General features: G+C 60.3%; 1 protein-coding gene across 1 annotated transcript; it reads left to right on the forward strand.

The window, feature by feature from the left end:
- The first annotated feature begins 3161 nt into the window (after positions 1–3161).
- On the forward strand, positions 3162–12009 carry LOC111161764 (phospholipid phosphatase 2). The gene is made up of 6 exons (XM_022525695.1): positions 3162–3286; positions 6060–6211; positions 6429–6706; positions 10957–11014; positions 11212–11388; positions 11535–12009. The coding sequence occupies exons 1-6, from the start codon at positions 3235–3237 to the stop codon at positions 11682–11684; spliced, it is 867 nt and encodes a 288-aa protein (XP_022381403.1). The 5' UTR covers positions 3162–3234; the 3' UTR covers positions 11685–12009.
- Positions 12010–13280: the final 1271 nt, after the last annotated feature.

The raw sequence follows: 13280 nt of genomic DNA on the forward strand, positions 1-13280 counted from the left end.
GCTGTGTCACTGCCTGGTGCCTGCCGGGTGCTGGCCCTGCCCCTGGAGCTCAGGGCTGGGGAGGGGGATGATAAGCAGACACAGAAATGGTGCTGGAGCTCAGAGGAAGTGGTGGACACGGGGGTGCGGGGCAGGGGGAGGACTGTGTCCGAGGTGGCAGCTCAGCCCGAGATCCAAATTCGCCAATGCTGGCTTCTGACTCCAAGGTGACCCCAGGTGCCTGCTGCACCGTCTCCTGTTCCGTTAACCCTGCAGGTGCTTCCTAGGGAGTTGGGCTCCCAGTTGGGCAGGTCAGCCCCATCTCAGGGCTTAGGTGCGTTCTGTGCCTGTGACGCACACAGCCAGGCTGAGGTGGTGTCCATGCAGATGTCAAAGCCCCCCAGGGGCGCAGGCTCGACCCCAGGGGCAAAGCCCCAAGTCTGGGAGAGCTGCCACTGCGGCCTCTCTGAGCCACGAGAGCATACTTTCAAGTAATCTCTGCACCCAACACAGGGCTCAAACTTAGCCCCCGGAGAAGCACAGAGAGGCCGGGAGTGGTGCGCTCGGGGCACCTGCTCTGTGCCAGGCACCCTTCTGCCCACCTCCCAGGCATCTCTCCCTTATCCCCATGGCACTTCCAAGACACCTGGGGGCCCATCACGTTGATGAGAACTGACCACCTGAGCTCCACTCCCTGGGGGGTCACCAGGCACCCAGGACTTGGCTCCGTCTCTAGGGGACACAGATGAGTCCCTGGGATCCAGCTGGGGTCTCATTCTGCCACCTGCAGGTTGGGGAGGAGCTGTCCACGTCCGGCTCCCAGCCCGGGTTCTGTCCCTCAAGCAGGCCTCACTGGCCTCGGGTTCTCTCTGTAAAGGGTTAAAGCAGATTCCAAGTATGAGGACTCCTTGCATGGGGAGGCCCCCAGCTAGCAGGGATGGGAGCCCTGACCCTGATCCTAACCTTAATCCTAATCCTTGCTGCCCTCATTAGATTTTAATCCTGACTCTGCCCAGGTGTTTTAAGGACAGTGTGATGGGTCAGCAGGGAGGGTTTTTACTCCAGACCATGCGGGCCCTCGAGCCACGGGAATAGCCCACGCTCCTTCCTGCCCACGGTCTCTGTGCCCTAGAGACCACATGGGTCCCACCTCCCCTAGAGACCTGGGTCTCACCTGTGCGCAGCCCAGACTCAGCCATCCCCAGCACCACACCTCCTCTGGCAGGCTCCTCCCAGCCAGGTCCCCACCCCACACCCAGCAGGTGCTCCGTAAAGAACCCCCCCTCCTCTCCACTCCAGTTCTCGGCTTCCCTTTCTCTGCCCTGAGAATGAGCAGTCATCCCAGGGGACAGTGAGCAAAGCTCAGTAATGAGGAGGTCCGGTAACATTTCTGGAACGTTTTGCCGGGCGTCGTGGATCCTGTTCACATACAACTAACTCACCAGGTGATTCTCACAAAAACGATGATCTATTATGCACAGCGTGACCGTGTGAACCAGAGTGAAGGAGCTGGAGCTCTGGACCTGCCTCTCCCTGGGGTCCGCCCCGCTCCGTGAGAGACAGCGGGAAAGCCAGTGAGCAGAGCAGGAGCCTACCTGGGGTGAAGTGCTGGATCCAGCTGAGCCTGAAAGTGGACCCTGCAGCAGACCCCGCCCCCGGAAAACCCTCCTTGGAGGAGGTCTGGGGACGAGGAGGAAGCTGCATTGTTTTAGGATGTGTGCCCGCCTCCCCCCCCCCCCCCTCCCCTCTCTGCAGGCGGTTGGAAAGCGGGTGGTTACTGGGAATGTGCCTCCCACACACCGTCTCCCCGCCACACCGCAGACGGAAAATCCGAGTCCAGGAGTTTCCATGCTGGCCGTTGTCATGCCGTGGGGGGGGGGGGGGTTGTGGGGGAGCGCCTCTGCCTGCTCCTCGGAGCAGGGAAAATTGTCTGGGGCACAGAGGAGCTGGCCCTCAGACATCCCACCCCCCAACCCTAATGGCCAAAGAGCTTGAGATCTGCTGTGCGCTGTCCCCCAACTTCCAACAGCTTGGCTCCCTCCTGGAACCCCCTGCATCCCACAAATGCCAATTCCAGTCACCCTCCCAGGGAGCAGGGTCAGTGCAGCTCTGCGTGGAGGCCCCAGCTGCCTGACCCTGGGTCAGGGGCTTCCTGTCTCTGGGTCTGACTCCCTTTATCCCTAGAAAGGGCTGAGAAACATCCTGTTTCATGATTGCTGGAGGAGCTGGGCTGGTGAATGTGTGTTCAAGGTCAAGAGAGCAGACCCTGGGGCCCCCCTGGGTTCAAGGCCCCGCTCTGCTTCTTTCCACTGTGAGATCTTGGAAGAGGGACAGAACCTCACGTGCCCGGTTTCCTGCCAGGTCGGAGCAGGGCTCTCTCCAAGGGTTCTCAGATGGATTCGGCCCAAAGGGTCTAGTCATGGCCCCTTTGAGCCTCCTTGCCCCGGCTGGGAGCTCCTGACTGTTGGGCGCCTCCCAGCTCAGGGCTCCCTAGGACCTAGCGAGGGTGAGGGGCGCGCACTCTTCACTCGTCTCGTTGTGAAGCTGGGACAGTGAGTGTGCTCCACGGGAGCGGGGCCGGGTGCCGACAGTCGCCAGGGTGGGTGTCGAGGGACCCGACCTTCCGAAATGCCGCGCTTCCCAGGAACGCCGGGGTCTGCGGCACTAGGCGTGGAGAAATCCCCTGCACTGAAGCCAGGACACAGCAGGTTTTGGGCCCTTCCAGACCCAAAGGTATCAGATGTATCCAGCCCCTGGGTACGAGGAGACCTGGGGACACGTCCTGCCGGGTCTGCCCTCCCGCGCGCTCCCGCCGAGTGTGCGTGGGGCCCTTCCTCCCTTCTCGCCACCCGCCCCTCCCCGACTCAGCCGGCCCGCTCTGCGGGGGCGCCCTGGACCGCTGTCCCTCGGCCTCCGCCTCCGGCCCGCGGTGGGGGAGCGCCGGGCGCGGACGACCCCTCTCGCCTCCAGACCCGCGTGGGGTCTCCCGCCGTCCCGCGCACGCACCCTCCTCCCGGCTCCTCCCGGCTCGCGGCTGCCGGGCGGGGCGGGGCGGGGGCAGAGTCCGCCCCCTGCCCTCGGGCCGCTCCGCCTCCGCCCCGCCGCTCCCCTGCCTTCCCCTCCACGCCCCGCCCCGCCCTGGCAGAGCCTGGCTCCGCGGCCATGTGACCCCGCGGCCGGGCCCGGGCGCGACGGGACGCGTAGGGACCGGCGTCGGGGGTCGCGGGCGCGGCCCGGGGCGGGGGCGGGGGCGGCATGGAGCGGAGGTGGGTCTTCGTGCTGCTCGACGTGCTGTGCGTGCTGGTCGGTAAGAGCCGCGGGGACCCGTGTGTTGGGGGAGGACCCCGCCCCCGGCGGTTCCGCGCCGCGGGCCCCGAAGGTTGGTTTGGGGGGGCGGGTCGGGGAGGCCCCCTGGGGGCGGGGGACCCCTCGGACGGCCCGCGCGCCCCGGTGCCTTGCGTGCGCCCTCCCGGGCCTCGGTTTCTCCTGGCAGTGCCAGGACCGCCGCCCGCGGCAGCAGGAAGCCCCCGCCGAGGGGTTGCACGCGTCTCCGGCCGCGCCCGGCCGGGCCGGTGATTCACGAGGGCGGCGGCCCGGGTTTGGGGCGCGGCCTGGATCGCCCGGGAGGACCTCCATCCCCTGTCCCGGGATCGACGTCCCCAGCGGGCACACAGCTGGTCGGTGGGAGGCGGACCCCGTTCTCGGGCGGGGAAGAGAAGGAGAGAAAGTCTGGGCCCCCGGCTACCCGCGCACCTGGCGCCTCGGGCGGCGCGCGCCAAACCTGTCGGGCGGGTTTGCGGGCCAGGCTGGGGGAGGGGGCGGCCCGAGGCCCCCTCCCCGCCCCTCCCCCAGGGTCCCGGGAACAAAGGCCGAGTGTTTGCTCTGGGGCCGTGCGGACAATGGCCCCAGAATTCTACCCCTGGCGCAGGGAGGGGCACCTCGGGCCTAAATCGCACCCCGCCCCTCTCCCTCCCCGTCCCCAGATGGGGTTCCTGCTTTCCGCCGGGGTCGGAGAGGTAATCCTGGGCGGGTTGCAAAGGCCAGGCCCTCCTCCTGAGCGCCAGACCCCTATACCTGACTCCCTTGGAGTGGGCTGGTCGGCAGCAGGAAGACGTGCCTGGGGGCGTCTGGCCCTAGGCGTCATTTATTGAATGCCTGTTACTATATTTAAACGTCTGCGTGGCACCTACTGTATGCCAGACCAGAAGTGACAGGCGCACAATGAAACTGTTCCCTCCAAGCACTCGGTCAGGGAGGCTCCGCTTGTCCAGAGAGGGTCCGGTGCCTGCGGGAGGTCACACAGCCGCTGCCAGTGGTGCTGAGATGAGTTTGTGTGTTGGCCGCTTCCTGCTGCGGTGCTAGAGGCCCAGGCAGACCTGGTCCCATTCTTGAAGCTTCCACCCATAAAAAGTTGAGTTCCATAGGGTGACCACGGGGCCCTGATGAAGATACGGGGTGTGTGTCAGGGTGGGGGTTGTAGAGGCGGCGAGGTTCTGCAGGTGTCTCCCATGAGGGCATGAGCCAGTGTCTCAGGCAGAGAGAGGCCCCAAATCCAGTGCTGGGAGCTGTACTTCCTGAATCCACAGCTCCTGTTCCAGTCCAGGGTGACAGTCTCCAGTGGGAGGGGCTGGGGCTGGGGCTGGGTGGGGGTGGCAGGAGCTGGGAGGCTGACCTCGCGGCCCAGGCCCCTTGTGCCAGCCGCTGCCCTGCTCCGGCTGCAGGGATGAGGCTTGACTTGCTGGCTCAGCGTATTCTGGCTCTGGCCTTCCTCAATCCCCAGCTTTGGGGGTTCTCCTCTCTGGCTTTGCCTCCACCCTTGCGCTCACTCCCTGCAGCCAGAGGGACCCTACGAAACATGCGCTGTTCCTTTGCTCCAAACTGTCTGGTGTGTCCCGCTCACTAACAGCACGATTCCCAATCTTAGAATACCCTCCCCGCCCCCTGCCACCCCCCCCTTCCGGCCCTCCAGCCCTCCAGGCGTGGGCCCACCTCTCGACCTTTGCACAGGCTGGTGCTGCTGCCTGGCTTTCTTCCCCAGATCTGCCCTGACCTTCCTTAGCTCCTTCAAGCCACCGTCTGTGTGTGGCCCACCTGACAAGCCCATAGCCCCCGATCCCAGTCGCCATCTCTAACTGTCACGGCTCCATGGGCAGACCTCTGCGGTTCCCCACACTCAGCGCTAAGTTTGGTCTTTGGTGAGGAGGAGTTGGCCTTGCCCCCGCCTCCTGTGGTATTCAGGCCACGGAAGAGTCAAACCCTTTCCTACTTGTCCACCTGTCGCGCTGGGGGCAAAGGGCGCTCTGCCTGTGTTTGTCACCCTCCGCTCAGCAGGGCCCTGGGACCCCAGAGCCCCAGCAATGCCTGTCATTGTTCTGCCACGCTTGTGGCTCCTGAAGGTGTCTTTGGACCGAGATGTGGAGGCCCTTGGTCTGTCCAGGGGTCTTCAGGCATCTCAGCTCAGGGCCTTAACTGTGGTGTGTTCCTGGGCTCTCCCGCTGGCCTTAGAGCGAAGGGAGGGAGGTCTCTCTAAAAGGTGCTTGTGAGACACCTGCACCGGCTGAGCCCCGGGAAGGCTCCGGGGACAGCCTTGAGCATGGTGGAGCCTGCTCAGTGCTCAGGGAACTCAGGTGTCACGCGGTGCGTACACGTGAACGGTGCCAAGAGACACACAGAACAGACGTTTCATTCTGGGAGAGTGGGGCCTGGGCGGGTGCTCAGGGAGGCCGGTTGGAGCTCAGGTTGGAAGGACGGCTGTCAGAGCAGTTTTGGGTGGTGAGGACGTGTGCCGGGTTTCTGGTGCCGGGGAGGAGACAGGAGGCTGGAGAGAAGTGAAGATGGGGAGGGGGTGGGAGATGTGGGGTAGGGGCTGCGCGACGGGCCTGGGAGGACTTGGGTGTTTATCTGAGGATGATGGGGAATCGCGAAGGGCTTTTGAGGGGCCAGCGGCCTCCCAAGTGTCAGGTTGGTGCGGAGGTGAGAAACCAGGGGTCCCAGGCGGTGGCCAGGGCCATGCGAGGGATGCTGGGGGCATGTAGCTGGGGGGAACCGCATGGCCACTGGCTTCTCTCCCCTGCCCCCAGCCTCTCTGCCTTTTGCCATCCTGACGCTTGTGAGCGCCCCGTATAAGCGAGGGTTCTACTGTGGAGATGACTCCATCCAGTACCCCTACCGTCCAGACACCATCACACATGGGCTCATGGCTGGGGTCACCATCACGGCCACCGTCATCCTTGTAAGGCAGGAGAGGCTTGGAGGCTGGGGGGCGGGCTGGTCTTCGGGAAAGAGGACCCCCTTGGGCGCTCCCAGAACCCCAGCCGACTCAGGGGGGCTGGCAAGCCGGACCCCCTCTCCGTGGGGAGGGCCAAGGCCCAGGGAGCCAGGGCCGGTGGAGGCGCCCGCAGCTGGCGTCCCAGCCAGGCCGCGAGGCCCCTCAGCTGCTCGCTGTGCAGGTCTCAGCCGGGGAGGCCTACCTGGTGTACACGGACCGCCTGCATTCCCGCTCCGACTTCAACACCTACGTGGCAGCCATCTACAAGGTGCTGGGCACCTTCCTGTTCGGGGCCGCCGTGAGTCAGTCGCTGACGGACCTGGCCAAGTACACGGTTGGCCGCCTGCGGCCCAACTTCCTGGCCGTGTGTGACCCTGACTGGAGCCGTGTGAACTGCTCCGTGTACGTGCAGGCGGAGAGGGTGTGCAGGGGGAGCCCCGCCAACGTCACTGAGTCCAGGTGGGTGTCGGGTCAGCCCTCCTGGGGGCCCCCGGCTGCGGACACCCCCACCCCTGGGGGAGGGGCCTCAGGAGCTGGGTGTGGGAGAATGGGAGGTTAGGGGTGAGGCCGGTGGGGCTGGGCCCTGTGGACGGGCAGGTGTGGGGGCGTGAGGCTGGGCAGATGGCGGCCCTCTGTCCTGCTTCTCTGCTCTGCGCTCTCATGGTCTCTGATCAACTTTTCAATTAATTGCCGTTCTTATTTTCTTTATTATTATTTTTTTTAAAAAGATTTTATTTATGGGGCGCCTGGGTGGCTCAGTGGGTTAAGCCGCTGCCTTCGGCTCAGGTCATGATCTCAGGGTCCTGGGATCGAGTCCCGCATCGGGCTCTCTGCTTGGCAGGGAGCCTGCTTCCCTCCCTCTCTCTGCCTGCCTCTCTGTCTACTTGTGATCTCTCTCTGTCAAATAAATAAATAAAATCTTTAAAAAAAAAAAAAAAAAGATTTTATTTATTTATTTGAGAGAGAGACAGAGTGAGAGCGCATGAGAGGGGAGAAGGTCAGAGGGAGAAGCAGACTCCCCGTGGAGCCCGGAGCTCGATGTGGGACTCGATCTTGGGACTCTGGGATCGTGAGCCGATCAACATGGGATCAACATGCCGAGCAAGAGGCAGTTGCTTAATCAACTGAGCCACCCAGGCGCCCTGTTTTATTTTTTAAATAAGTTTTGCAACACATCAAGTTTTTTTTTTTTTTTAATTATTATTTATTTATTTGACAGAGATCACAAGAAGGCAGAGAGGCAGGCAGAGAGAGAGAGAGAGAGAGAGAGGAAACAGGCTCCCCACTGAGCAGAGAGCCCAATGCGGAGCTCGATCCCAGGACCCTGGGATCATGACCCGAGACGAGGGCAGAGGCTTTAACCCACTGAGCCACCCAGGCGCCCCACACATCAAATTTTTTAAAAAGATTGCATTCATTGAGAGAGAGAGAGTGGGCACCAGTGGTGAGGGGGGAGGGGCAGCGGGAGAAGCGGGCTCCCTGCAGCAGGGAGCCCGACGGTAGGACTTGATCCCAGGACCCCGAGATCATGACCTGAGCCAAAGGCAGATGCTTAACCATCTGAGCCACCCAGGTGCCCCCTTATTTTCCTTTTTAAAAAATTGAAATAAAATTCATGTAGCTTGGGACACCTGGAGGGCTCAGTTGGTGAAGCCTCTGCCTCTGGCTCAGGTCATGATCTTGGGGTCCTGGGATCGAGTCCCGTGTTCGGCTCCCTGCTCAGCAGGAAGCCTGCTTCTCCCTCTGCCTCTGCTGCTTCCCCTTTGCTTGTGTGTGCACGCCCTCTCCCTCTCTCTCTTTCTCTCTCTGCTCAAATAAACAAATAAAATCTTTAAAAAATATTCGCATAGCTAAAATTCACTAGTTTAACTGTTTTAATGTGTACAGTTCTCTGGTTTTTAGTTATTCCCAGTGTTGTGCATCGTCACTCTCTTAGTCCAGAATATTTTCATCACCCCGAAAAGAAGCCCCATGTCTGTTGTTAACCAGCACCCTGTGAGTCCATGCCCCCCTTTGTCCCTGTCCCCAGCCCCGGGTACCCACGAGCCCCCTCCTGTGTGGCTGTCTCTGCCTCTCCTGACTAGTCACAAGTGTGGAGTCCCACACCACGTGGCCTCTCGCGTCTGGCTTCCTGCATGTTTTGGAGCTAACCCGTTGCGGCGTCCGTGTGATTTTGCTGCCCCCATTTCGGGGTCTTGATCAGGGGCTGTATCTCTGTGATTGTTTTGTCTTCCTGACAGATGAGCCTTCCTCACTGTGTAACACCCTTTGTCTCTCCTCGTGGTTTGGTTTTCCGGGGCTGTTTTGTCTCCCAGTGGTGTAGCCATGCCCGACGTCTTGTGATTGCTGTTCGCATGGAATGGTTTTCCCCTTTTTGTACTTTTCATCCTATTTGTGTCTTTGAACCTAAAGTGAGTCTCTAGCATACAGGGTAAAGTTAGGTTGTTGTGTAAGTCTGTTGTGTAATCTCTGCCTTTTATCTGGAGAGGTTAATACGTTTACATTCATTGTGACTACTGATCAGGAGGGGTTCTGGTGTCTTGCTTTCTACGGGTTGTTGTTTTGCTGACTTTTGAATTTCTTCATTACTGCCTTTTCTGTGAAGTAGTTATTGATTATGCCAAGAGTTTGTGGCCGTTATGGAGCTACCCTCTTAGGAGATTACTTTCACAAATTACATTTTTACAGATTGTTCATCAACTTAGATTTATAATTACTATGTTACGCAGTTGTGAAAAAGTTGAGATAGGATTGGCGTATGTCACCGGATTAATTTCAGGTGCACGGCATAACCCCATTTGTATTTGGCTTGAAGTGGTCGGCGTGGCAGTCTGGCGTACACGCGGCCCTGCGTGCGCAGTTACTGTTACTGGGGTCTCTCAGGTGTTTGTGGGAATCTGACTTACTGTCTAGCAGCCTTTGTTTCTCCTGGAAACACTCCCTTTTGGTATTTCTCACAGGGCAGGATTGGAGCACGGAACTCTCAGTTTTCGTTTATCTAGGAATGTCTTCATTCCTCCTTCACTGTTAGGGGATAACTTGGCCAGGTGTAGAATTCTTGTTCCTCTGACCATGTCGTCCCGCTGCCTCTGGCTTCCGTGGCTTCTGACGAGAAACCAGCCGTGACTCCCTCGTTCAGGAGGAGTCTCTTGTCTTGCCGCTTGTGTCTCTGTGAGTTTCTCCTTTTGGAGTTCATCCAGCTTCTTGGGTGTGTCAGTTAATGTTTTGGACCCAATTAGGGAAGTGTTCAGCCATTATTTCTTCGAAGACCCTTTCTGCCCCCATGTGCCTCGCACTCTTTGGGCTCTCACTGTGTGGGTGGTATCCCTGGGGCCACTTCCATTTCTCCATTTTTTTACTCTCCACGCGTCCGGCTGAATCGTCCCCATCAACTAGTGTCTGTGGTCACTCTTCTGCCCGCTCAGATCTGCTAGTGATCTTTTCGTTTTGGATAGTACTGTTTTCAGCTCCAGAATTTCTGTTTGGTTCCTTTAGGTAACCTCTCTCTTTGTTAGTATTCTCTATTTAGTGAGACATCGTGTAGCTCTTTGAACAGATTTTAAGTGATGGTTGAAACGTCTTTGTCCCAGAAGTCTAGTGCCTGGGCTTCCTTGGGGACACCTTTGGTTAATAGATGTTTTTCCCCTGTGTTGGGCACCCTTTTTTCCCCTGCATGCTTTGTACTTATTTGGTTGGGAGCTGGGTGTTTTTTGTATTGTCATGTAGCAACTCTGGAAATCGCATTGAACTGCTGCCCCCGGGATTGTTGCTGGTGCTGGTCCGCTGTTGTTGGTTGGCTGCTTAGTGACCTTTCTGAACTTGGTTTGCAAATTCTGTATTCTTTGTCCCGTGTGGTCATGAAGTTCTTTCTGTTAGCCGAGTGCTCAGCTAGTGCTCGATGGAGCTTTCCTTAGACACCGCGCTCAGGAGAAATGAGTCTCCCAGAGTTTACCGATGGGCTCGCTGTGCTGCGCTGGGGCCTGCTGCCCGAGCTCAGCCAGGCCTCCCGGGGGCTGTGCTGCTCCTGAAGGTCAGCCTGAGGTGGGGGCTGAGGGCTGCTTTCCTGAGCTTCCCGGGGGTCTTTGTGCTCCCTGGACCGTGGTGATGAGCACTCGCTGCAGAGGTCTCCGAGCAGTGCCCCAGGGAGCTGCCTCAGTGCCGGGAGGGGGACAGCCCCTAGGATGCGCCAGACGGGGCCGTGCAGACTGTCTCAGTTCTGCGCGGAGAGGTCTGCTCTGCTCCTTGGTACATGTGGCCACTGTCCGTGCGATTCCGTTCGTGTAGGTGTTTCTCATTTCTCTTGTGGGCGGCGAGACCTTTAGGCTTTCTTTATCTGCCACTTTCTTTTGTCCACTGACATCCTTTTTGCTAAAACTTGTATTGAATTCTGGCGTCAAGTACTGCAGAGGAGAGATAACTGTGGGGTTAACTGTGTGCTGGACACAGTTGTCTGCCCTCGTTCCGAGTCTGTGGCCCAAGACGTCCTTGTCAGAGCTGCAGCTGGAGACTCTCTGTTGGTCAGAGAAGTGAAGAGGGGCCACGTTTCCCCCTAGAGCCCTCCCCGTGCCGGGTCCCAGACAACGGGAAACACAGTGGGATGCAGGCCCGGGGGTTCCGAAGGCCGATGGGAGGGAACTCCCCCACCTCCGAGCCTGGCCCCGGGCTGTGTTCTCGGTGCGGCCTCCTGACGCCGCCCTCCCCTTTCTCAGGCTGTCTTTCTATTCCGGACACTCCTCCTTCGGGATGTACTGCATGTTGTTCCTGGCGGTGAGTCCTTTCCCAGGATTGCCTTGTGGGACCGGCCCTGTCCCTGCCTTCCCTGGGCCTCGGTTTCTCTTTCTGTGGAAGGGGCGGGCTGATGGGTGCGGAGGCTCTGTGTTCCTGGCCTCAGAGCTCCCACCTGTGCCCCAGTGTGGGGGTAGCCCAGCTGGCTCCCAGGCTGACGGCCGCCCTCTGGCCCCCAGCTCTACGTGCAGGCCCGGCTCTGCTGGAAGTGGGCGCGGCTGCTGCGGCCCACGGTGCAGTTCTTCCTGCTGGCGTTTGCTCTCTACGTCGGCTACACCCGCGTGTCTGACCACAAGCACCACTGGAGTGATGTCCTCGTTGGCCTCCTGCAGGGGGCACTGGTGGCCGGCCTCACTGTGAGCTCCTGGGCTTGACACCCCTGCCCTGCACCCTCTCGGCCCCTCTGCTCCAGTCCTCCCCCCTCGGAGCCCATCACCCCACCCCCCACCCGCCCACTACCTTCCCCTTCCCCTGCTCCAGCAGCTCTTGCCTTCTCCCCCAGGTTCGCTACGTCTCTGACTTCTTCAAGTCCCGGCCCCCACAGCGCTGCCTGGAGGAAGAGGAGCTGGGACGGAAGCCCAGCCTGTCCCTGACGCTGACCCTGGGTGAAGCTGGCCGCAACCACTGTGGGTACCCGGTCTCCTCTTCCTGAGGCGGGGCCCCCGGCTGTGGGTCCAGTGGGTATCAGGCTGTGTTCGGGGCCCTGGCCGGGCTCTCCCCTGAGGTGGGGAGGGGGGCTCTGGACCAGCTCCAGGGGCCCTGTGCTGGTGGCCGGCGGGCCACCCACCAACCCCACCTCCTGTGTGCTGGACCCACGGTCTGGGGGTGCACAGGGTGGCCCCGGCGTCGGGAAGGGGGACCCTGTGCTCTCAGCTCCCTTCGAAACCCTTTTCTTGGAGGAGAGGGGAACCGAGAGTCCCAGATAGATGCTGATTTTGTAAAGTGTAACATATGTGTGGACTTTTAGTAAAAGAGAGTGTTTGATGGACACGTGGTATCAGCCTCCGTTCCTTCCTGCCGTTCTGAGCATGGTTCCTGCAGCAGAGTGGCCTGCGCCCTCCCTGGCCTCCCCCTGCGTGTCTTCATCTGGCTGCGGACTCGTGGGGATCACACCCTTTAATAAGCTGGTAAACCTCAGTGTTCCTGGGGCTGGGGGAACCCTAAGAGAGCAGGTGTCTAGTCGGGGGGTCAGAAGCCCCATCCCAACCTGGCGCTGCGGACGGCTTCGGGTGGGCGCGGTCTCGTGGGATGAAGGTCTTAACCTGCGCACCCTGGTGCCGTCTGGGGGTGGACTGCCCAGATTGTCCCGATGTCAAAACTGGGTCTGGAAACTGAAAGAACTGTTTGTGAACTGGTTAAATCAACAAGGGAATGAAAGTAATAGCCGAGCCTAACCCTCGAGGGCTTCCTCTGATCCCGTCAGGGAGGGGGGAGGCTCAGGGTAGGGGGGAGGCAGGAGGAAGCAGATACGGCTCCGCCCAGCGCCCGGGGCAAGGGTCCCAAGCAGCTAGGGAGGCCCCTGCTGTTGTCCTGGTCCCAGGGAGGGCAAGGGTTGAGGCAGCTGAGTTCAAGCCAGGGTGCAGAATTTGTCTCCGTGGCCGTCCCCTCGCAGTAGGGACGCTGAAAGCCCCCTCCCAGTATGGACTCCCCCATGGAAGCAGTGGGGCGGAAATGGAGATGGAGCTCAGAGCCTCCTCCGGCCTCCTCAAGGGTCCTGCAGGGCTGCGGCCTGGGTCTGCGGCCACGGGGCCTGAAAGCTCCCATTTGGGGTGTGGGCCTGAGGCTGGACTCCTTGTCCCATCTCTGCTCAGAGATACACTCTCTCCCTCCGATGGATGGGGACCCTGCCCTCGGATCCTGCCCTGGGATCCTCACGTCTCGCAGTGCCCACCTTTAACAGCCATACTTGGGGCTCCTGGGGCCTTAAGTCTGTCCGCGTCCGGCCTTCCTGGAGGACTTGTCCTGACTCTCCCCCTCTGGTCATGCAGATGGGGTCCAGGAGCAGCTCGTCTCACTCTGTCCTCGATGGACAACTCCCCACCACTCAGGGAAGTGAAGAGCAGGGCAGTAAAACAGACTAACTGTTAGAAATATATACTTTTTAAAAAAGGAGATGTAGGGGTCCCTGGATGGCTCAGTCGGTTAGGTGTCTGCCTTCGGCTCAGGCCATGATCTCAGGGTCCTGGGGTCAAGCCCCAAGTCAGGCTCCCTGCTTGGGGGAGAGTCTGCTGCTGCTTCTGCCCCTCCC

Source organism: Enhydra lutris, unplaced genomic scaffold, assembly GCF_002288905.1.
Source record: "Enhydra lutris kenyoni isolate GAN:26980312 unplaced genomic scaffold, ASM228890v2 scaffoldscaffold86, whole genome shotgun sequence".
Taxonomy (NCBI): Eukaryota; Metazoa; Chordata; class Mammalia; order Carnivora; family Mustelidae; genus Enhydra; species Enhydra lutris.